A 26665-nucleotide genomic window follows, 5' to 3' on the forward strand; every position below is an offset into this window, starting at 1 on the left:
AGAGAGGTCTCTTAATAAAATGTGGCACATGTCAACAGTATGTTTTTTTCCAAACCATCAGACACAAATCAGACATCTAGAAAGGAAGATACATCCTGGAACACAACAGCAATGAACATTTACAGATTTAAACAGACAATTAAACTATTTTTTTTGTTTGTTTACATTTTTGTAGCTAAGAGTTAGACCATGATCTCTGATTCACTCTATGAGCTTTAAGTAGAATGCATAGACAAGTGAAGAAAAAGCAACAGGAGAAGACACTACCTAGCACAAGTAATTAATGAGACCTACAGTGTAATCACATTTACAGTTTTATCATATAAATCATAAACTGGTGATTCAGGCTCTGTAAAATCTATCTAACAATGTAATGCTTAGGAAGATCCATTCAAGAGATCGAAGATTAACATCGTACATGAAGACTAATGATTTCTGGACAATAGATTTTTAATAGTACATATAATTTAATCAAAAAGCAAACAAGTATTTTCCCTTCCTACTTTCCACTCACTTATAAAAACTTCCCAAACAGGGCAACAAAATCCAAGAATGAAGCTAAATATACTGTGCCTGACTCTGTTTTCTAATGATAGAAATCTCATGCCCTGATAAGTGTTAGAGGCCATCATGTGCATTTTTAGAAGCTCTTGGTATAATTCTTCTGCAACTCTTCTGTGGGTTTTTTTTTTGTTGGTTTTGGGTGTTTTTTTGTTTTTTGTTTTTTACTGGATCCCTGAGGTTGACCCAAATGGCGTTAGACATTTATGTTAATACACTTCAATCACAGACCTTGTTAGGGTATCCTGAATGTATGGACACCTGGCTTATAAGGACACCTTATTACAGACCTTTCAGTAGAGAAAGCAAAGACAAGAAATGACGGAAGCATTAAATTATATACACACATACCCTGGATATGAGAGTTGGGCTTGTTCAGCCTGGAGAAGAGGAGGCTCCGGGGAGATCTTAGAGCAGCCTTCCAGTACCTAGAGGGGGCCTACAGGAAAGCTGGGGAGGGACTTTTACTGGGGAGAGTAGTGATAAGACAAGGAACAATGGCTTTAAACTGGAAGAGGGGAGATTTAGGTTAGGTATTAGGAAGAAACTCTTTACTGTGAGGGTGGTGAGACACAGAAATAGGTTGCCCAGGGATGGGGCAATTCCAGCCCCCTCCCTGGAAGAGGGCTTGAGCAACTTGACCTAGTGGGAGGTGCCCCTACCCATACCAGAAGGAATAGAACTAGATGACCTTTATGGTCCCTTCCAACCCAAACCATTCTATGATTCCGTGATTCTACATAAGAAGACCCAGTGGGGATAATAACAAAGACCAAAACTGACTGGTGGGTCATTGAATGTATCCCTGGAACATGGGAGCAGTTCAATGAGATTTAGTAACTGATTAGAATGATGAAAAGAAGATTATCTTGAGTCTAACAGAAATCAGAAACTCATTGTGGAGAACTTGAGGGAATTTGAGAGATAATGTAAAACTTAATATGAGATTTTTAAGTAGTATTTGGACATTGCAAAACTTTTGCTGGGATGTTTAGGGCCAAAGTAAAATAAGGTGTATCATGGTGGATAAGGAAGAAAAAAGTGTGGGAAGTAGACAGAGTTAAGTGTCTCTTACTAATCCCTGCACTTAACCACAACAACCTAAAACTAAACTCTGTTTAGTGTGTAAGTATGTCCTCTGTACAGAGTGTGAGCAAATATATGACTGCCAGTGAACATCAGTATGGACTGCCTGGTGCCCTGATGAGGTCAGGTGCCAACAACTGGAAAAAAAGGCTACTGGACACAGGGGAAACAGCACCTGTAGCACCTGTTTCTGTGTGTGCCAACAAAGACACTTGTCTCTGTTCAGATTAGTCTGTCTGACAAAATGCATATGTGCATGTACATATTGGTGTCTTTGGAATACCACCCTAGTCTAGCTGGACATGCAAACAAGAGAAATCCCTTGGACCTTAAGAGACTTCTAGATTGTGCTTCGCTTTAAAGAGACTACGAACTATACAGCTTTTTCAAGAAAATACCTCCTTCTTTTCTATCTCCATTCTATCTCTCTGTCCTCCATACACTTGATGCAGCTTGCAGATCCAGATAAACACTCCTTTATTTAGTACCACTGATACAGGAAATTACAGGATGGAATCATTCTTTATGTATAGGATAAAACTAGATAACCCAAGAAATGTATTTTGTATTTTAAATATTCTTTGTTTAACAATTAAGATAATAATAATACTTAATTTAATAATGAAGGGTGGGTGTCAGGAGGATGGGGACCACTCATTCTCCAGTGGTGGCCCATGACAGAAGAAGAGGTGACACAAACAAATATAGGAAGTTCCATCTAAACATGAGGAGGCATTTCTGTGCTTTGAGGGTAGCAGATAATTGGAACAGGCTGCCTGGAGAGGTGGTGAAGTCTCCAGTTCTGGGGACATTAAAACCCTGCCTTGATGCTATCCCGTGCAACCTGCTCTAGGTGAACCTGCTCTGGCAGGGGGTTTGGACTAGATGACCTCCAGAGGACCCTTCCAAACACTAACATTAAAAGGAAAAAAACAAAACAAAACAAAACCCAACACTATGAGCAAATCCATTCATCTGTTTGTTCATCCAGACTGCATGACAAAGTGGCAAAAATCACACACTGAATTTTGGAATCAAAGTTATGCTACATATCTTCTGAACTAATGCAGATACAATTAGTTTGTATCCAGAATGAGGCTGGAATTCAGGCCATATTTGTTGCATTTACTGCACTCCAAATTAATTTTGGCCCTTTTTATGCATACATATAAACCGCAGCAAGAATATGAGAAATGCCAAGCACAATTTTACAGCAGTAACACAAAATAATGGAATTCCTCTGAATCACAGCTGAGCTTCACCAAGCATTGTTCAAACACCAAACTCAAGCTTTAACACAAGGGAATGTTTCTATCAGTTTTCCAGATTACCATGACATTTCTAAGCAAAACCCCAAGGTATATCCCAGCAGCAGCTATACAGTTTAGTTTTCTTCAGAATATATTCTAATCACATTAATTTATGCTGTGTGACAGATTGTGTTTTCTCCAGAGAAGAATTTTAAAAGGTATGTTCAGGTAGATTCCTTCTCATTCTGCCTCACATGCCCCTTTATAATGAGAATATTTAAAATCTGAAACAAAGACAGGAAGACTCAACACTCCAATTCAATTTCTCCATATTACAATCCAGAATGTTGGGGGATAGGTAAACTAACTATGCCATTAGTATATGGTTTTAAATACACTATTGATAAACCACAAGTTTCATTTCATTATGTATTGAATTGCATGTTAGTCACAGAAAAATTTGGATAATTATAGATTCTTCCTTTCCTTTTCATAAATAATACCAATTATTAGACATTTTAACTATTTAATGTGCCTGTTCATTTCCCCAGTTCACACAGTTTTTACAATATAAACTCGTACCAAGATTTAATGTATATTCAAGAGTTATAATGACGGTTTACAGGACTACAAATGAAAAATCATTCAGGAATTCTACAGGTTTCAATATAGTTGAACAGTAAATGAATATATATATTTATGTTGCAAATTATGCTATTTAAGCTGTATATACAAATGTAAAAACTTTTTCTTAGCAATACAGCTTCTGCAGATGTAAAATACAGATTTTAACTAAAAATGTATTTAACTGCCTGCTATTATATAATAGTAAGAAGCTGCAACATAGAGATACATGTTTATGAAAGTACTTCATAGGATTCTGGTGAGGTACAGCTTTTATACATTTTCTTAGCAGTCTGACATCAAATTATCAAATCTCATAATAGAAGGCTAAAAAACTTAGTTTTTTAATATTTTTTAAAATCATATCCTTAGTTAATGGCTAGTAGAAGATACTTCTTGAAATTCTAAAGTTGGAATTTTATTAGACATGAAATAGATCAGAAAATGAGATTTACAGAACTCAGTTTTTCTCCCTAAATTTAAAATAACCCATTCCTGTGTACTGGATTAATTTGCCCAAATGGTAACTATCTAAAACTTAAGTCAGCCAGTGTCCTCATAGTCAACACAACTGGGAACTATATCAATCCCCTGTACATCAGGTGATAAACAGGCACCTTCAGAACATGATTAATTCTACTTTTAATATTTTTTCAGCGTGAGGTAACTCATCCTGAAGATATATACATTTATCCATTAAATACAGTAGTGGCCTAATTCTATAGCTTTCTCAGACTACAACTTCACTGTTAGAAACTTGAAGTTAAGTTAAGTAAGCCTGTGGTTTATTCTAAAAAAACAAGAGCTACCTTCCTCATGCTGTACTACAGAAAAATATTAATAGAGGAATAAGTTTTTCCCAACAAGAAAAAAATATTAGAAATATACACAACTTCCTACTCAGCAAATCCTCACTCTTTGTTTCCAGCAGATCTTTGACAACATGAATCAAAATGCCACAGTCATATTACAACATAACATTCATCTTTTGTGTTTTCCTTAATGCCATTAATGTAGAATAGAAAACTTACACAAAAGAAAGTGTTTGTATTGATATATGTGTATGCCAGTGCATATATGCTTATAAATGTGTAATTTTATATGACTACCCTCTTTCCTTATATAGTTTATTATATATAATTGTTTTTTCAAGAGTCTCATTATATATGGTATTTTTTTTCAGAAGCCTCACATAAAATGTAATCACAATGACAACTACAGCTATTATTTATCCTAAATTTTAGGCACTTCTCCATCTGAGGGTTCAAGAAAAAAAAGTTAAATCACAAAAAACCTACTTAATTTTATGAAACTTTAAGTGGTGGGATTTAGGTTAGACATTAGGAGGGCTGCCCCCTCCCTGTGAGTGTTCAAGACCAGATTGGATGGGGCCTTGAGCAATTTGGTCTAGAGGAAGATTCCCCCATGCAGGGGGGCTGGAACTAGATGATCTTTAAGGTTCCTTCCAACCCTAGCCATTGTATGATTCTGTGATTCAAGTAGTTCCACTCACAATCCTGCATTTAAGAAAAATGAAAATTTTAATAAATATATGTAAATATTCCTGAAAAATATGGCTTAAACTGAGCTCATGTTTAGTGTATACTTTATGTATACATATTTTTCAGTCACATGAAGCTAAACCCTTCAGTCTTTACTACTATATCTTCAATGACCAGATTATACAGCTTGGCCTGGTAAACCAACGGCTCTTCAGATAGGCTGCAAACTAAATGTCTACAGGGCTAATAGTTTTCTTACACTTTCTATCAAGTCTTTCTTGTTTGTCCAAAAGAGTTATATTCTTAGCATATCTTTTCTCCTTTGCAGAAGATCCACAGTACCTTACATTCACACAGTACAAGCCATGTATCATACCTAGAGGTAAGAAGGACAAATGTACCATCTGATTTAGGCTCATTAATTTCAGAATGCATTTTTACTGTGGATACTTACAAGCAAACTATATCAACACAATGGCATCATTTGGTAGAAAAGGAGACAGAGGAATAGCTGGAGCAATAATTTTGAAAGATATCCTTTGTCACTCTAACAATTTAAGGAGTTTTAAATGGGACATCCAATTGGAATGATTTAACACCTAGGTGAAGAACTACTGCATTATTTGTACAAAATAGAACAAGAGAACTACAGATCAGCACAATTCTCTGTGAGTAAAGTCTTATTTTTATGTTATCAATAGCTCTTTCTTACAGAACTACATCGTCAGTATACTTTGCCACATTTTTCATGCCCTCAGACAAAATTGATGAAATTCAGAACTGAACCTGCCTTCCTTCTTCTCCTGTTCATTTTTTCTACTGTATTCTTTCTGGTGCCACAGATGTAATTTTCCTTCTTGTGTTCTTATCACCTCACCCTATTTATGGTCAATTTAGCTACCTCTAATTCTCTTAACCTTATGTTCTCATGCTTCTCTAGTTCTTTTCCTAGAGTACTATGCAGTCACACCCATATTTAAAATAAAATATCAAGAACAATTTAAAAGTTTGACTCATCTCCTATAATCAAGTTCCACAACCTTTAACATGAAAGCAATTACAGTTATTTCAAGGAACTCTTGCTGCCCAGAAATCCCAAATTCCATTTGTCTTAAGCATTTCCTTACTGTTCCTGTGTGTCTTGAATTTCTTTGAAATAAGTCTTACTAAGGTCTTTTTGCAGATAAAACTGAAAATCCATTTTAAATTTTATCTTGAAATCTGCCTCCAACAAATAACCATCCTTTTCTTAAAGGTCTCCTATCCTTCAGATTCTGTGGTAAGTCATTATGTAATTCCTTCTTAACTCTCCAAATGTTTTCTTATTGAGTTCAATCATTTGCTATTTTTTCCCTCTACATTTATTTCTAAACTGCATTATATATTCAATCTTTAAATTCATATTACACTCTCATTTGTATGCTGCCACCCTGAGAATGTGTTTTGGTAAGCTGAAATAGTATCTTTTCTTCAAAATAATAGGACTTTTCTTTCTGACATTTCCTTGTCAACAGCTATTTATAATGTAAGACTTTGCATGACGAGCAACCTTTTAAACAGCTCCTCCCTCATTAACTTAATTCTCTTTTATACCAAAATGTATTTTTTTCACTTAAATCTTCACTTCAGATTCTTCTGTTGATACCATCTAAATATCAACTACCTTCCAGCTAATCTCTCTAAATTAAAGCATTTCTTTATCAGCACAGAGAAAGCATTCATTCTCTTTAACCTGCACATATCAATGTGTACACATTAAACTATCTGTTACTTGGACTACAAACTTAAAGAGACTTTCTTTTCTATGAAAATCATTAGCCTAGGAATTACTACCAAACAAAAAAACAAAAAAACAATAATTAATGTAATTCCTAGCTCATTGCTTTTAACCTAGGTCTACATGTGTAGCACAAAGTACTGGACTTACTTATTTTTTTTAAAATAGGTAGAAAAATAGAAAATTATTTACCTTTTCCATGGGTAACATCAACAGTCCATGTACAATTCAGAGAATTTGGATAGAGATCAGGATAACCAGGGGATAAAATTGTTCCACTAGGTCCTCTAACATCTCCACCACATAAAGCTAGGAATACAAGGAAAATAAAAAAAAATATTTAATACAGAACTTACAAGTGAGAAAAAAATGTAATAAAACATTCTTTAAAAACTTCTGGCTTTAAAATTACTTAAAAATATTTGTTGAAATGATTTATTACTTCCTTATACAACTACACTCTGTTTTCACATACTCTAAAAATTAATATAGACAATTATTAATTAACATGTATTTTAATAGGTACCAAGAAAATGAAAAGCATATTTCCAAAGCAAATATGCTTTGTCATATTTGATTCAGACTGTGAAATCAACAGAAAGATGAAGAGAGAAGAAGATACGGAGCCAAACAGTATCACTTTAGTAGTAAGGTAGGGCTGGAGGGTTATACTGTGTAGAGTGGATCTTCTCACTGAAGAATTACTGACTAAAAATATTATTGCAGAGAAACATAACATTCTTTTCTGTATCTAATTATTTTATATGCATCTGTAGCAATAATGCAAATGAGAACGACAACCGCCAATGTAAGAACACGTTTTTCTATAGTATTAATAGCAACTTTGTAAAAGTTATCAGTAATTGAGCAATATAAAAATTAAATTACAGCTTGGATTAATTCAAAATACAAAAACTAAATCAGTACAACAATGACAAATAAATCTTCAAAATTCATCATTACATTTTAATGGTGAATTTTCCACTGCAGAGCCTTTGAAATATTAAATTAAGTAATTTTTAGTAATGAAGTGGCCCATATAGAATTATCTTTCAACAATAACAATGATTAAAACTCAATACTAAGAAAGGCTATTACACCATAGCTCTCTGAATATATATTACCTCAGAAGGGCACACCTTACAAAAAAATAGTAGCTCTACCTTTTTCTAGGTAGTTTAAAGACATCTATTCTTTTTTTTTTTTTTTTTGTATCTTAATTTATATGCATTACTCAAATTATTTTGTAGAAATGACCCAATTTCATCATTGTAGCCAAAGGGGAATAACTTCCCAGCATACTAATTTTCCCCCTCACTTCACTGATGAAGAGACAGTGAAGATAACCAATGTCCACTTATCACCTAATCTTGTTATATTTAAGCATTAGTAAATGGATTCAGATCTACGGCAGCACGTTACTGGAGCTTCTGAGGGTCACTACCTGCTTTGTCCATACCTCAGGTCAGCCTTATTAAATAAGATAATGCAATCAGTTTTTAAGCATGGGAAGCATTTTTTTTCCCATAAGCATGGGAAACAGTCCAAACAAATAATGTATTTTACAGTGGGTGTTTGAAAAACCTTTCAGGAACACAAACAGTGACAGAAGATCTATGGCATGCCATCAGGTATTCCGTGTAACTCCATGAAAGCAAGCAGATGGCAAAAAAAGGCATCGAGGGACCAGCTTTTTACAAAACAAAGCCAAGCTGACAGATGTGAAAGATAAAATGTTCACTGGTCCTGATACGATGGCCAATGGCCCAAGCATACAGCATCACTAAAAGTATCTGACTCTTTTCCAGAGTAAAAAGGAAAACAGAAGAACATGAACATAAAAACAGCAAAAGCTTAAACTCCAAGCATTTTTCCAGATTCTACAATGAACCTTTATTTCAGGTCATCTCATTAAAGAGAGATGGAGGCTAGAAGAACCAATGATAGAAGGAATACTTAGGAAAATATCTGAAGCACTATCTTCATGTTTTAATGTGGAAAATGGAATACTGTACTACTAACACACTAATTAACAATTTCTTTCTTATGCAAGCAAAGTAGAATCAAGAGTTACCTAATTTTTTCCCTAACATACAACAGCATATCTCTATTTTTTTTCAAAAAGAGAAAATACACAGAAGAACAGGAATCTTCAGAAAAAAACCCCTCTGTTTTAAAGGTCAGCTTGATGCAAGTATGAGTAAATGAAACTATTTTAAAAGGTAGTAGCAAGGCAAAACACCATCTATAATTGATTATTGTCCTTCTTGTAATGAGGGGCTCAAAACTAAACACAGTATTCAAAGTACAGCATCATGAGGGCTGAGTACAGAGAGGCAATCACTTCCCCAGCCCTGATGGCCACATTATTTCTGATACAGGCCAGGATGCAGCCAGCTCTGGGCAAGTTCCCAGCCACTCTTCCCCAACCTCGTCGTTTTTTATGGGGTTTTTGTGACCCAAAAGCAGCATCCAACATTTGGCCTTGTTAAACCTCATAAAATTTGCTTCACCCCATTGATTCAGCGAGTCCACATTCCTTCTCAGAGACTTCCTACCCTTAAGCAGATCAATATACCCACCTCTTTTAATACCGTCCACAATCTTACTAATAACGGTTAGCTCTGCAAATTGTTTCAAGCATTGTCATTAATGACTAACATGATAGTTAAGAATCACAGAATGAAAATAAGACAAACCTATTAATATATAGATGTGTTTGTGTATTTATAAATCTAAATGCAACTATACATGCACACAAAAATACACAGGCTCCATTAAATTCATCTACTTAATTAACCCTACCTACTAAAAATCTAATTCTAAAGTAATTTTCCTCTACTGTGTAATTTGATAACAAAAGAAAAATGTAGCTAAAAATTACTGAAACATTGAATTAGGATCTTATATACTGTGCTACAAAGACCAATAAGCTTCAGCGTGTCTTTCCTAACTACAGAAGATGTGATGCATCTTAAAATGGGATGCAGCCAAGCAGTAGTAAGTAAGTAACAATATAGATGTCAATTTATTATAACCAGCTTCTGGAATGAAATCTTGGACTTGAGTTATGTTATACAATCAACTTGAGAGAAACTAGCATAGCCTAGATTACTCAGATAATAAACCTGTGGCTTTACCTTCTTATTTAAATCTAAAACAGACCATTACATGCAATCTGTTTCTAATTCTGGCATCCACCTACCACACTGTTTTTGTAACAGTTATATTGTAATAGAAGTATTGGTGTTAGTTTAGATGATTCTACAAAAATGACACAACACCTATGCCATGTTTCCTGGATATGCTCCCTATAGGACTTCACAGCTCATATTTGCCAATTCAATTCACTATCTAGGTTTTTTCATTATAAACATTAAACGTCTTCCATCTTGCTCGGATGTTTTAGTCTTATTTGGTTTTTTAAGAAAATGAAGAAAATTTATCAAGTGGAATGACATTAAGTATTTTTAATTCTAATAATTAATAAGGATTATTGTGTATTAACATTTGATTTCATGCTATGATGAAGGGAATAAAAAGCACTTTTACCCTCTTAATTAGGTATCTTTCAGATTATATTTCCTGTCATTTGTAATGGGACTAATAAAACACTTCATATATTGGGAAGAAGAGGCTTTCTCACATATTTTCAAAGATATATATTGGGAAGAAGAGGCTTTCTCACATATTTTCAAGATTTAAAGCAAAATTCTATTACAATATTCATAGAGAATATTGTGAGGAAAAAAAATTGTCCTGCTTGTTAAGCTCTGGAATTAGACTGCAGTCTAGAAATTCAGGGCTGTCCAGCAAATTATATGTAGATGTTGGATAAGAGTGGTGTAAATGTAATGCAGGTCATATTTTCTAAGCAAAGCTCAAAACCACCTTTTTTATCTGTCTAAAGTATGAGTGTTTTCTGAAGGCCACTTCATATTCTTATTTTGAAGACAATGGTTGCTATTTATTATTTTACTAGGTAATGTGTGCCATTTTTATGGTAAATAGGCCAAATCACACCTTCAGATGAACAATTTCAAAACAAATAGATAAATAAATGTACATAGTCATGGCAATCATTTTTCTCTGATCTATGTGGATGAAAAGTTGTTTACCCATGAACTGTAAACTCCACAAGGGGAAAAAAAATGGAAGCCTAAGCCTTGAGGCCTTGATCAGCACCACCTCTTTTGGAAAACAAACAAATAAACAGAAGTATTTTTCCAACACATCTATCCAGATTCTGATCACACTTAACAATACCAAAGTACTTTTAACAATATCTTCCTACAGGTCTACAGACTAATTTCTTGAAAAGGTACTGATAATTTGATAAAGCTCATAGGTTTTCAATTTTATTTTTTGAAGAAGCCTTAATTTTATGGTTGTATAATTTATTTTAACATGATAAAATTGCTGTCTTAAAAACTGTAAGAGAACTCAAAATCTATGGCTTTGATTCTGTTCCACGATTCAGAAGATGCTTTCCTTACTTTTGAGGAGCTGGAATAGGTTCTGCTGTCCTCAAAGGTCAGAGAGCTCTAAATGTTTTTTCAAAAAATATCTCGTCATACTTCTGTACATAAAAAACTCTGTAGTGTAGTGTAGACACCTTATCTATGTAGATTCATACAAAAATCAAAATTGAGCAAATTACCTGTGAAACCCTTCATGTGCATCAATTATAAAAAATATACTGAATTATACAGCTTGTCATAATCACACCCTCAGGCCAGTGCTTGGGGAAAGCAGCAGTTTGCTTGATCATTTTTAAACCATCAGTCTCAGTATTGCTCAAATGATCTTGTATATAATGAAGACCCTTAGCTTTTTTTGATGCTTATCTGTGTAACATCTAAACAACTACTGAAAAAATTAGTTTACACCCATTCAAAGAAAAGAATAGCTGTTAACACATCTTCTTGCTTGAAGAAGAACTTGTTCTAAATGTAAATTTTCTTCCTTTTCCACATCCTTCTGCTAGAAAGGACATTCATGATTTGTCTTGATCTGTCTGGACAGCTATAGTCATCTGTCTGCATGTCATTACATTATGTAAGCATCAAAAAGAGATGTAATTATCAAAAAGAAGAATCAAAAAAGAACTCTTTTCCTCAGAAACATATTGAATGAGCAGTAACAGTGACCACTGTGTTTATTAGTGGCAAGAGAAATACAAGCCTATACTTGCAGTTTATCCAAACAACAGCCCATTTAGCAAATGCCCTTTTTTCCCTGCGGGTTCAAGGACTCTGTATCCTATTTAAAAACACTCTGCCAGAGAAGAAATTCAGCAGTGAAATTAAAATTAGTTCAACCATGAACTGATTAAATTTACTAGAATAAATGTACTCAGTCCTGCCTTAAGAACATATTTATTCAATGGACAATTACCACTTAGCAATGTGCTCTGGAGACAAAAAAAAAAAATCTCATTTACTTAATGAATTGCATGCTAGTTCAGCATGTTGAAGAAGGAATTTATCACAATGTGCAAGTTTATTACAGAGCAGAACACAGTGTTCATAGGGTGTGTATAATACTCTTTGTCTTAGATGGTTATCATCTAGTGCCTGTCACTGTATGAAAATATATCTCACGTTCATGGCCTATTCAAAAAATGTAGTTCCATTGACTGTGGGTACCCTGCAATTCTTCATTCCAAGAACTCACTGAGAAACAGAATCCTTTAGGTGATGGACCTGCTGAACTATGAAGTATCATTTAGAAGGAAAGTGATTATTTATGCCCCTTTCTACCACCACAGATTTTGAGTATCATCATATACTGTCATGTTCTATGTATCAAAATAGAAAAACAAAACCATTTACTAACTACATAATCTGAATGCTAAGAAAAATTCTACCATGTTTAAAAGAAAGAAACAGTGAAAATGAATTTATTTTCATATGGCAAATCACATATGATTCAGCAAACTTTTTCATTCTTGTTCATTAAAATCCAGCTTTCTCTTTCTGAGTGTCCTGAGACATTAAAACTGTTTTAGGAAAATCTACTACCATGCATTATGTAGCTTATGAAAATTCTGTACATTTCTTTTGTTGAATTTGACTCCAGAAGTAGGTAAACATTCCTAATACCATTTTTATCATCAGAAAATCAAGACTCACTTTCAAAAGAAAAAAATATATTTCAAAACGAAAACATCTCAAATAGACGACCTTCTTGATATTAATCATAACTTTTTTCATCCTAACTAGGAAAACAGATTAAAATGCATAATTCAGATAACAAGAGAGGAATGAAACTATGAGATAAATTTTCAAGCAGATTTGTTCAATGATACAGTAGAGACTCCAAAATGTTTGACACTTAACTTGATACCATTTTTGCCTGGCTTAACAATCATATGCTCAGTCATTAGGTATGATGTGGTCCTAATCAGTTCTTCCACTGATTGAAGAGGGTTAAGTTCTCTTAACAAGACACAAGTACACTGATTAACTTCCAACAAGAGAAAATGCAGGTTTTGAGTCAGATATAAATAAACCACATCTCATGTTTCAGAGAATCACATAATTTTCAGGGTTGGAAAAGACCTCTCTAAGGGCACATTGGTGTCCATAGATGGACACTCAAACACAAATATTTGTATTGTGTAATAAATGTTTTACAAGCAGATAACATTTTAACCTTACATACCCTGAGCTAAGTGTCAATCATTTACCTCACAGTAACATATACTAAGAAAGAAATCTTCAGTGATCTGTTGATTTAATTCTATTATTAAATATCTCAGTGCACAGAGATATGCAACTCTTTTAGTTGTTCTTTTCTTCATAAGAAGAGGTTTTTCAAGATCCAGCATTTAACTCATTTTGACTAATAATATTTAATAATATATTTAATAATATATTTAAGGTATCCATTAATACTTACCATCACAAGTTGGGAGTGGGTGACTCCACCAGTGATTTTTTTCACATAGCAAAGGCTCCTCATGACTCAGTCTATAACCTGGATCACAACTAAATGAGACAGTGGAACCTATGGAGAAGTCGTGTCCATAGCGGCGTCCGTGCACTGGTATGCCAGGATCCAAGCAAGAGTAGGTATTAACAGTTACACCTATATGTATGGAAAGGAAAAAAACCAAATCAAACCAAACCAAACCAAAACAAAAAACATATGAACATTTTAATTAACCTAAGCAATTCAATGGGGGATAAAGGCTTCATTCTTTGCGCTACCATCATAAGATGTCACAGGTAATGAATTGCATCCTGCCACTGTTGCAGAGAAACGCATCATGGATTTACAGGATATTTAGTTTAATCCTGTCTCAGTAACATTCAGTGACTTTGTCCCCAGTGCTGATATTTAAAAGCTTTGTTATCCTAGCTAAAACAGTTGTTGGGTTTTTTTTATATTTATACTTGAAATATTTATGTAGCTCAGTAATTTACATAACTAATTCACATACCTCATATTGCTTGATACGTGAGATACTAAGAAGATGAATGGCAGAAAAAGGAGTATAGAGAAGTTGACTTCATATAGAGAATTCTAATCTGTGCTAAAAAATTAAACCTTTCAGATGCTTTCCAGTGAGAAGTTTAACTTCATTATAAAATAATCAGGGAAAAACAACAAAAAAATTCTAGAAATATTACTCAAGCTAGCAAATTAAGAAAAAGTATTCAGTGTAAAAATTTTTATGAGTGTTATTCCTCTTATTTCTATACAAAAGCCACAAAATATCCATTCTTACAAAAAAAAAAAAAAAAAAAAAAAAGATTCAGTGTGGAAAGAAATATCATAGAAAAAAAGAACATACAAAAGACTTCAGCTTTTAATAAGGTTATTGAAAAAAGAAATGCTAAATAGAGGACCATCAATTATTGTTATTATTATTTTCCATAAAAGGGAAATCAGAATTGGGTTGTATTTGATAATATAGCATGAAGAACCAGTAAGAATTTAACAAAAATAAAATGAATACTAGATTTTTCTACATAAAAAGAGAATAGTAGGAAGAAAAAAAAAACAAAAAACAACCTACTGAAAATGGATTAATTTATATAACAGAACTAAAAACGTGATTTTTTTCTATGTTATCTGATAGTATAAATTTAACTTCTATTATTCACTAGTGTAAAAAGACCTGTGGAGTGGGGTTACACTTTAGAATAAATTGATTTTACAATTAAATTGAAAAATTAATTTCTAATGGAATTTCAGATTTCCTTTCCAATTTTATTTAACTGAAACAGTTTGATATAAAGATATTTGTAGTAAGTGCAGCTTTTTTACTGTTCATATTCTCAGAGTGTAATTTCTACCATTTAACATTATTCATTTAGCGAATCATTCTAAGAACTTAATGGTCTGTGCTGGCAATATTAATCTAGCTTTCCTGATGCATAAGGATAACCATAACCATCCTTCAGACTTCAGAATGGATGAGAACTTGACAAAATCATCACTTCTTCACAATGTAGAGGATGATACAAATGGCAGTATGCAGGTGGAGGTTAGGACAGTAAAACATTTTGGAATTAACTTTTTTTTTTTTTTTTTTTTTTGTGATAAACAGCCAGAACTTGACTGTGATTCTCTAGAGTTATCTAGTAAAGTCACCTTCACATACATTGTATCTAATACCACAGAATCATAGAACATCATGTTGGAAGGGATCTCAAGGATATCTGGTCCAACCCTTCTAATATTATTGTTTATATGATCAGTCTCAGCACCCTGTCAAGCTGATCCATATTGTTAGTGGTCAGAAAAAGTGAAAACGGCCAAAAATAATGCAGAGAAATTAAGAAATCTGAAAAATGCTTGATGGTCATTCCAAAAAAGTAGGAGTATGAAACAGAAATGGAGATAAAACAAGGCTCTTAAGACTTTTTTACTTTTCAAATTGGACAGCGGTTACAGAAAAATATTATTTCACATGAAAATATGATTTACTACAACAAAATATATAATTAGAAACACAAAAAGTAAACAATATGATAACATATCAACTGAGATAAATTTTGGAGTTTAGATACAAACACACTGCAATGTAGTTTATATGATTATAATAAAGGAAAAGAATACTTCTGTATGTCAGAACAAATCACTTATGTAGGTTTTCAGTTCCATAAAAATCTATAATCAAGCAATGTGAAAGCTTGATCTTCAACTGCATTTTCTCAGTACAGCTGCAGGTATATCAACCAGGACATTAATTCAGTTATTTCCTTATATTTTCATAATCTTCCTGATCTTATGCTGTTTTACAAACAAAAATATTTTGTATAATAGTATACAAATAACAAGACATTAAAGCAACACTGAGAAGGCATTTGCTTCCCATTCCTATCTTCCACTTCTTAAAGTACAGCAATGCTTACTTCTTAAGCCATACAGCAATGACACTAAACTTTAAGGGAAAATACTAGACTGTTTGCAGTTTAACATCGTGAAGTCTTTACAGCTTTGAATAGTAACAGAAATTTACCATAGATGACACTTTTACATATAGATATACAATTATAATAAGCACTCATGGGGAAACCAAATAATACATATCAGAATGGCTTACTTTCATAGTGAATCTTGAATCCATTGTTAGAACGGCTGTTGTCAGTGGTAAAGAGAAGATAAATGAAATTACTACTGCTAAATAGGAATTGTGGGACCTGTGTACCATTATAAGATCCCAAAAGTGGAGATAATAAATTTGGTCCATCATGAACTTCCAAAACATCATAATTGAGTTCTGTCTGAAATCTGGAATTGAGGAAACACACAGAAACACAAATATAAGATGCAGTTTAAAAAAATTCAATAAACCAATTTAAGGTAAGCCATATTTTAAAACTGTGGTCCTTTCCTGATCACTTTATTTTTTATTTCTCCACATATCTATTTTACAATGTCAATATTGTATTATTACTCTTTATAATAATACAATAATCAAACTTCAGGCTAGTTCCTTAGTAAGATGAGAAATAACTCCCTTGAGCTGGTTTATGTTGCAGGAAACAAATACTAGAAACATAGTTTGTTAGCAAAGATTAATATTACTTGTACATACTATTTTATGGCACATAATTATTATTCTTTTAGGGGAGAAAAAGAAAATTATATAGAGGACATGTTGATGCATTCTTTTGATATATCCATTGGCTCATATATCATAAAGGTACTTTATCTGATAAAAGAATCATACACTGAGTGTCTAGCTTTAAAAACATATTTAAGTAAGAACAAAATTACTTAAGTCTGCACTGAGACTTCAACAGCTTTTTGCCATTTGAATCTCTGTCTAATAGAGTCACGGAAGTTGTGCGAAAAAAATTAAATTAAAAATCCTATTTAGAAAGCCCTGTAGCACATGCCTGTTTGCATGGGTGCTTTCTCTGTCAAGGAAAAGCTGGGTTTGTCAGATTGTACCTCCTTGCTTGCTTTGTTTTAGACAGCATAAGCAGTCCCAACAACCTGGTATTTTAAGAGTGGTTTCTCTCTGTCTTGCTGCAACAGACATTACAGCAATCATACTGCTTTAGTGGACTCTCTGATGGATTACTGAAAAACTCAGAATTAAAAACAAACAATAAACAGCAGGATCCTACAATAACCCTTCAGATATTCATAATTCTCTCTCTGATTCACTTAGATGCCTAAATTGGTTTTGTGAAATCCATTCAAGAAACTGCATGACTAATGCCAGTGTATTGAGGAACTCTATTTATAAAGTATTTATGTCCCATGAGGCTGAGCCTAGAGATCTAAAGGAGATAGTGAAAGCCATGAAGCCAAATTAAACATCCAAAACATGTATTTTCTTTTATCCATGTCCCAGTCCTATGAAATAATAGAGAAAGGAGCAAAGAAATAAAGTAATAGATAGCTATGAAAATGAAAGCCTAGAAGCAGAAGAGCTGAGGGTTTTTTTTCCTTATTCCCACATGAACTCATGATTAGATTTTTTTAAAAAGCTACTAGGCTATAACTTGCTTTTTCGAGTACTTGTTTTTCCCACCAATGCATACAAAACAGAAGCAAGCTTGGAAACAGATCATTTAGTCTTGCTCTGCTTTCTTAGTTCCTTTATCAAAAGAACATGAGACAGCATGTATAAAAAAAAGGTATTGACCTCATAAATAGAAAGGCACTAGGAGGCCAGTCAAGATATAATGAAATTAGCTTGAGTTTCCAAGGACATAAAAGAAATGCTCTCATAACTACTTGTTGCTCAAGGACTACACAACATGCCACAAAGAGCATGAAAAAAAAACAACAAAGGAGTTTAAAAAAATGAGTAAAAAATGAGTAAACACCCCAGAGAAAAAAAATAAAGACAGTTCTTTATGAGGTGAGATGAGATGGAAGAAATTTGAAGGGGAGGGATACTTACAATGTCTTTGGTTGTTTGGCTCAGAAAATTGATCAATTTATATTTATTTTTTAAGGGTGATGTTTATATAATTTTTCCTTTAATGTCTTCCCTCTTGATGCTCAACTTATCTGATGTATTTACATATCACCTTGTTTTTCCATGGTGTTAGAAAAATGTTGGGATTTATAGAAAACTGAATGAAAATACTTTGGTCACTTAAGACTACTCCAATGTTCTTTACTACTTAAGTAGTTGCTACTCTTAAACTAAACTGAACCGCTTGTTATTTGAGGTCTATTGCCTGGGAGGACTCTCAAAAACTAATTATAGCAGACAGGAATGAAACAAACTTTAACACAGGAGGAGACACACACTTTTTAGTATTATCTTTACAGATAAAGCTGCTTTAATATTTACAACATGCATCTTGGTTTCTAAGAGACACACTATCAAATCTGTTCACTATCAGGGTATGAGCAGAATATCCTGATTCACAGTGCATATTCATTAGTCAAATATGACTAGTACTGCAATCAGTAGTTTGCTGATTAACATCCCTAGCATTTAAATACTCATAATTAGGCTTCATGATAAACAGTTCATAACAATGAAGAATGGTGCTTGCATTTCTTACTTCTACTATTTCAGTTCAGCCTAAAAAACTGATTTCTAACAAAAGTCCACCAAATTACCTGTCATAGCTATGCCTGTACAACAGAATGAAATTCTTCAAAGTACCCATGCATGATCATAAAAAAAAAAAACAAACTGAAAAAGTTATTATGAAATGTCTGAAAGCAGTATTATTCGTCACCTCTTTCTTTTCACCAGTGTCTCTGGCTCCGTGGCACAGGAAAACTAGCATGCAATCATAGAATGCAGAACCTTGCACACATGCAATGTCATAAGAGAGAAGCCATAAGAACATAGGAGATTAACAGAAAATAAACAACTGTGCAAATGATAAAATGACATAACACTGAGGTGTCACTCTGCAGAAAATGTGTATTAGTAAGAACTGCTCTCTTGCTCTTAGAAAATCCAAAAAGAAATGATGTAAAAATTTTAGACATGTACTCTACATGTATTTTTACCGTGAGAAATCAAAAACCTTCCAAATAACTATCACATATTGTGGAAATCTTAGTATTATCACCAAGAAAGATTTTCTAGAAAAAGCTCTTCTCTTCGTTTTTCAGGACAAAGGTAAAATGTGAAAAGCTGCTCAAAATATGAGGGTATGGAAAAATCATTTGATTATAGATTTAAAAGTGTGTATTGCAACAAAATCAACCTTCTGTCTCAAGAAAGTCCAGCTGAAGATTTACAAGCAGGAGTAGAGCAAAGGGATACAGAATAATATGAGTCTTATAAAGAAGTTAATTTACTAAGGCATCGGAATGTAAATTTAAATTTTGTGACAAATAAAAACATATAAAATATCTAACAGTAGCTTACAAAATATTTTCATTCAGTTCACTATAAAGATATATTTCATTCTTTGGTTTAAAACTATTTCTTACGGATATATACAGTAGCGTGTGTGTATATATAAAGTAATAATTTTATGCTATGATCATTAAATTAGTTAGGTAAGTGCATTTATGTGAGCATGTATAGGGGTATTTTTACATGTACTCCTGCACAGATACATGTAGGCATGCACACACCAATATGTAAGTAGAGCTTCTCTGGACTGTTTCACTGTAGCTCTATGTGTATCAATCCAATTTATGGCAAGTGACAAGAGTGTCCATATCAGCAGCAACAGAAAAAGAAGTTTCATAATGAGATTAGGCTAAAAAAAGGATAGAAGCTCTCTCTGCAATCTGAAGAGAACATGGCTTATTGTTATTAGTCTTACCTACAAGAGTAATAGAGGTTGTGCAATTTTATGACAGGTCATTAACGCATTACAAACAAAAGTGCACATGTCAGAGTTAATGAAACTCAGCTGAAAAGGAGAAAAATTTTGCTAAGAGAAGATGGTAATTTTCATACCCTGCTTAAAGGATACTTTTGAGTTGTATGTCTTTTCTTCTAAGTTGAGTGTGACCAGGATTAGTCAAACTATGCTGCATAAATGGAACCTGAAAAGTAGAATCTTAGAATCACAGAATCATCAAGGCCTTCAAGATCATTAAGTCCAACCGTAAGTCCTACACCACTAAAACCACTCAACCATCTGCTGAAGCACCACATCCACCTGGTTTCTAGACACCTCCAGAGTCAGCAACTCCACTACCTCCCTGGGCAGCCTGTTCCAATGCTTCACTACTCTTCCAGTGAAGAAATGTTTCCTAATATCCAATCTGAACCTCCCCTGGTACAACTTGAACCATTTCCTCTTGTCCTATCACCAGTCACTAGGGAGAAGAGGCCCACACCTGCCTCACTACAACCTCCATTCAGGTAGCTGTAGAGAGCAGTAAGGTCTCCCCTCAGCCTCCTCTTCTCCAGGCTCAACAGCCCCAGCTCCTTCAGCCTCTTCTCATAACAGCTGTTATTCAGATCCCTAATCAGCCACACTGCCCTTCTCTGCACCCTCCCCAGCACCCAAATGCCCTTCATATACTGTGGTGTCCAAAACTGCACACAGTACCTGAGATGCAGCCTCACCAAGGCTGAGAATAGGGATAAGATCACATCTCTGGTCCTGCTGGTCACATTATTCCTGATATATGCTAGGAAGCTGTTGGCTATCTTGGCCACCCAGCTCATGTTCAGCTGGCTGTCAGTCAGCACCTCCAGGTCTGGGCAGTTCTCCAGCCACTCCTCCCCAAGCCTGCAGTATGACTGGGGTTGTTGTGGCTTAAATGCAGAATCTGACATTTGGCTTTGCTGAAACTCATACAATCAGCTTCAGCCCATTGATCAAGCCTATCTAGATTCCTTTTCAAAGCCTCCCTACCCTGAGGCAGATCAACACTTCCACCCAGTTTAGTGCTGTCTGCAAACTTCCTGAGGATGCACTCTATCCTTCAAGCCAAATCAACGAAGAGGTCAAAAAGAAGCAGCCCCACCAATGAGCCCCGGGGATCACCACTCAGGATCAGCCACCAGCGGAATTTAACTCCATTTAACACAACTCTTTGGACCTGACCATCTAATTAGTTTTTTACCCAATAAAACATTTGCATCCAAGCAGCCAGTCTCTCATGGAGAATGCTGTGGGAAACTGTGCCAAAGATCTTGATGACATCTGCAGCCCTTCCCTAATCCAGTAAGCGGGTCACCCTGTCACAGCAGGACATCAGGTTGGTCAAAGAGGATCTACAGTTCATGAACCCATGCTGACTGGGCCTGATCACCTGGTTGGCCTGCATGTACCCCATAATGGTACTCAGGACAATCTGCTCTATCAGCTTCCCTGTTACCAAAATCAGACTAACAGGCCTGTAATTTCCTGTATCGAAAATTACCTAAGAGTTTATATACAGGGGTTACGTTGGCTCATTTCCAATCTGCTGGTATGTCTCCAGCCCTCCAAGACTGCTGAAAAATGATGCAAAGGAGTTGTGAGTGGTGAGCTCCCCTGCCAGCTCTTTCAGCATTCTTGGATGCATCCCATCCAGGCCCATAGATTTGTACACAGCTACATGGTGCAGCAGAACTATCTCCTCCTGGACTGTGGGAGGGGTCATTCTGCTCCCAGTCCCTACCTCCCAGCTCAGGGAGTTGGATTCCCTCTATATAACTAGTCCTGTTACCAAAGACAGGGAAATAAGTCATTGATTTATCTATGCAAGTACTTGCATAATATTTGTGCACTATAACTTTGATCATCAAAGACCCTTTTTGCCTGTATCATCATCTTACTATTAATATTTACAATAATAAATAATCTAAAACATCCTTTAAAATATGTAGAACATGTAGTACTTTTAAATTACATTTTCTGTTTTGAGTTCTTGTAAAAAGCTTAAATGAAATGCCCACATCATACTGCCCTAAGAAATGTAAGGTGTTCAGCACTTTTCAATCCCCAGAATCAGGAAGTAACAAGCAGTAATGCAAGAAAAGTGGAATGCTGCAGTGATTTGGGGAAACCACAATTACATTCTGAGAGCAAGCAGTCCTTTTACAAAAACAGATCAGCTGATTTGATAATTAAATATTCATGGTGGATAAAAACATGAATGCCTTTTCATAACTGATGCAGACTTTTAGAGTTGAAGACTTCATGGGTCTGAGAACAAAAAAGTACTTTATAAGTATAGTTCATCACAGCAACACAGTTAAGAGCAAATGAAATAAATTAATCTTTAAAACAAGACAAAAATTTAACTCGCCCAGACAGACCTAAATACATGCAAGAGGGCAGGAATTTCTCAACATTTTTAGTGCATCATAGAGAAATTACACTGAAGGTGAGTTTTGTGCTCTGAAGGCACTAAGGTTTTATGGAATACCCTACCTGATAATATGATTGCTTGATTTTTGAGACAATGCAAATTACTGTTACATCAGAACTAAGAAATTCCTGCCTCTAGGTAATAACCTGGAAATATTAAATAAGAAAAACATTAGCCAACACCTTTCAAATGTAATTTTGATGGAGTGTCCTGGCTCAGCTTCTATCACCCACTCACAATTCAAGGAATCTTTATAATACCCCGGCCAGCCTGGAGAGAGGATTACTCCACTGGGAGATGAAAAATGCCCACCACATGGAGCTAAAAATGAAACAAAAATAAAGTTATAATAACACAGGCTTACTCTATGTAATCCACAATTATCAGTTTCAGTATAGGATATATAAATATAAGCAATTTTTAAAAAAAATTAAAAAAATAAAACTGTCAGGAAGAAGCAACAAGACTTTGAAATTGAAAGACTTCAAGGGGTTCAAAGCAAAATGGAGACAACTGAATCAGAATCTTAGAAAGACAAAATAAACTGTTTAATAAATTCTTACAAAGCTTTTTATGATGAATTCCTACAGGTACAATCTATTTTCCTGTAACAATGGACATACAACAAAAAACAGTGTTTAAAAAGTGTTATCACTTCTGTTTTTATTGTGAGCAACAAAATTTGAAAAACCTGCAGAAGTTTTGGTTGAGTATCAAGATATAAACTAATGAACTGTAATTTTAACTGTGACATCCATCCACTGTCAGACTCCATATATTTTTCTTGTCATGGTGGCAGTTCAAATTCCTCACTCATGAAAAAGACATACTACTCTTGTAAGATGATTTATGTTTTGAAGCATTTAGGAAATATATACTAAATGCTGTAATAAATACGTCTGCATCCAGAATTACTAGAAATAATATGTAGTTTTCCTCTAACAGGGAGTAAATATAAGCTAGGAAAACAGTATTTAAAAATAATTAGTAGACTACCATAAGAGTTTACACATGTAAAGCCCTATTTAGCATACTCAATTATAATTTAGAATCTGTGAAATGTAAACTAGATGATATTCATTTTCTGTAACATATATAGTTTCTGCGGTGGCTAAATACATTTATTTTGCTCTCTTCAACACATATTCAATCTAAAGATCATGAATCATCATGTGTTTCTCTGATCTTAATTTTTCTGCTGTACAGAGGTATTCTGTGTTTTTAAAGTATATAATAGCCCATATTTTCCTACTGTATAGGACAAAAGGGGTTTCTAAAAGATACATAAAGCTATAAATATAAAGCTATATATATGGTTATATATATAACCATAAAGCCATATATAAAGTTCAGAATTCAATATGTTGCAAAAATTTCTAAATATGCAGATTTACACTTTTTTTCCTCACTTGTTATTAAAATAGTGTTTCCTAACTTTTACCTTCAAGTCCCTTTTCATAACACCTTAAGCACACAGTACTTTAAACCCATATTTACCTCAGCAACCAGGTTAACTACAGCATTCCTTATCCCTACATTTTATTGCATATAACCACTTATCCATTTTCATAATTCGTATAGAGCCTATAAAATACAAAATATAACAACAGGAGGAATACCAGATGGCCTTACTCAGAGCCAGTATACTCAGAATATACCATATATACTACTATATACCATATATGCTTGTACTCTATTTTCTCACAAAATTTACAGGAAATTGTTAAAAATTATTTTTAGAATATAAAAAAGTAACTCTTTTACAGAAATGCTCTTATGAATATTATAGTAAAAATAACACCCACTATAAGATTGCCTAAATTTAGAGTAATTTCTTGTTGCATTTCACATCTGACAATAATAGAATTTTGCTGGTGTTTGTATTTTGTGTTTTTTAAAAGAAAGTATTTCTTACCCTTCCTCTGATTATGGTTCTTCCTGGTGCCTGCAGTGCAAGATTTATTAGAATTTTTTGTTTGACTTTCACCACTACATGCTGATTTCCTAGGCCCAGGAGTCCTTCCCTTCAGAATAACTGGGTGACTGGGCTTATCTTGAAGAGCCTTATTTTTCAGAAAATAAAACTCTATGGTCATTTTTCAAAAGGATTATTTCCTTGACCCTTTTCTACATTAACTTTCAGCCCCTGCTCTTTCTTCCAAGTTCTATTTGATGATTGCCTGGCAGATTCATATTCACTGTCAGTGTGTTAAAAACAAAACACTAGAAATATAATCTAACTAGAGGTTGTAATCAAACAGAATCAATTTGGTAAACACAGGTGTATACCAAATACTAAAAACCCATCTTAGCCTGATCTAAAAATTTTAACAAAGTGATTTCTATTTACTCCTTCATATAGTAAGCTGCAGGAGCTGAGGCACAAAATTTCAGTATGTTGGTCTGAAGAGAGCTTTGAGGATGACAGACTAATCAATAAACATCTGGTAGATTCAAACTTTTAAACCCTTTTTTCAAGAGCTTATAACCCATGCTAGAGAACAGCAGGATATTAAGCGTTACAGGAGTCAGGCAGGAAGACCAAAGTTACAGCTGCAGCATCACTAAAACAGCATAACATTACAAGACATTATGGAAAAATTCTCCATGTAACCCTCACACAGGAAGGATGAAAGGAATGAGGACCGGAATATCAAATGTAAAAACATCAGGAACAGTAAAAGCAGTGTTGCTCTGATAGAGATGAGCCAGGAGCCAAGGTTGAAATCACACACACACACATAGAGGCACAGTGCCTTTACAGAGAGAGCAGCATCCACCTCCACCTGAGCAAGGTCAACAGGACTGGATCCATGACAGGAAAAAAGCCTGGTGACAATAAAGTGACCACTAGATAAACGCAATTTGATGAGTTAGGTCTGAGGTCAAAATAGGAAGTTCCATGAGCATGCTGAGATTAGCACAGAATTGGGCTGGAGACCAGCACCACTTTAGCATTGCTGGGGAAGGGACTGACAGCCCCAGGTAGAACTGAAACGGGATCCTGGGCTATGGGTAGGGCTGGGAGGAAGGCACAGAACAAGCCGTCCTTCTGCAGTGGAAATTAAACTGCACAGAAGTCACATGCAGTCTCCTAGTCAGTATGTGGAGTTCATGCCTCCACTTGATATATAAGAAAAAGAAAACACGAGGTGTGTGCGGGGCCAACAAATTTCACCTTATATGAAATAACTAGGTGTTACAGGCAAGTGTGAACCCACATCTATAAAAATTTTGAACCTCTCAAAGGACCAAATTACATTATTATTAAATATTGTAATTTTTCTTCAACTTCTATCTTAAATTTTAAAAATTATATCTAAATATATGTATCTACATATATATCTATATATCTGATAAACACATCTAATTCAAAGTATATCTTCCATTTTGTCTCAGACTAGCTAAGGATCAAGACAGGCATGTAAAAATATTCACATTAATTTAAGTTTTTTACTTTTTGAGTTTTCTAACACAGAAAATGCAACCTTGCATTTTACTAGCAGTGTTATAGAGATCAATGATCCCTAAAATAGAGCCTGTGTTATATATACCAATCTTGTCTAGGGAAAGATATCCAACTTGTCTATCCAATCCTTGTCTAGGATATAGTTATCCAACCAATATCTATGAAAAAATAATAATTTATCACAGAAAGTAAACTGGATGCCAAGTGTATTTTAGGCAGTCCCATTCATATATGAAAATAAAGCAGATTTTATTATGAAGACAGTTACATCCTGAAAATAAGAGCTTTTGTTTAAAATGAAAAGTAACAAATTATAATTCAGAGATTATATAATTATTTATTGAATTGTATATTTTTTTAATCATTATAAGCAAGTGAAGTATTCCTTTTTTTTACTTTAGGTGAAGAGATCTTAAAATACAGACAATTAATGAAGCACAGATAACATTTATATCTATTAGTATAAACAAGTCCAAGGAAATACACATAATGCTGTGTTTTGGAGCTTGTAATGTACAGAACTATTTAATTTTTAAAAGTAGTAAAATCAATTGTAAAAAGAATCTTCCCCACCCTTGAATCCACTGTGGTTAAAAGAAACATAAGCACTCGAACAGATAGCTAAAGCTGCTCACACATTTTTAAACACCATAGCTGAAGAACTGAAGAGAGATCAACATAT

The 26665-nt window shown here is 34.2% G+C and overlaps 1 protein-coding gene across 2 annotated transcripts in view; it reads right to left on the reverse strand.

Annotated features, from left to right (window-relative positions):
* The window catches only part of CSMD3 (CUB and Sushi multiple domains 3), a 544465-nt gene that overhangs the window by 208109 nt on the left and 309691 nt on the right, over positions 1 to 26665 (reverse strand). For both annotated transcript variants that reach the window (XM_071738231.1, XM_071738232.1), the window contains 4 exons: positions 22697 to 22835; positions 16360 to 16547; positions 13704 to 13892; positions 6993 to 7109 (listed from right to left, as the gene is read on the reverse strand). In XM_071738231.1, the coding sequence (XP_071594332.1) occupies positions 6993 to 7109; positions 13704 to 13892; positions 16360 to 16547; positions 22697 to 22835 (633 nt within the window). The remainder of the gene's footprint in view (positions 1 to 6992; positions 7110 to 13703; positions 13893 to 16359; positions 16548 to 22696; positions 22836 to 26665) is intronic.

This window comes from Heliangelus exortis, chromosome 2, assembly GCF_036169615.1.
Source record: "Heliangelus exortis chromosome 2, bHelExo1.hap1, whole genome shotgun sequence".
NCBI classification, from domain to species: domain Eukaryota; kingdom Metazoa; phylum Chordata; class Aves; order Apodiformes; family Trochilidae; genus Heliangelus; species Heliangelus exortis.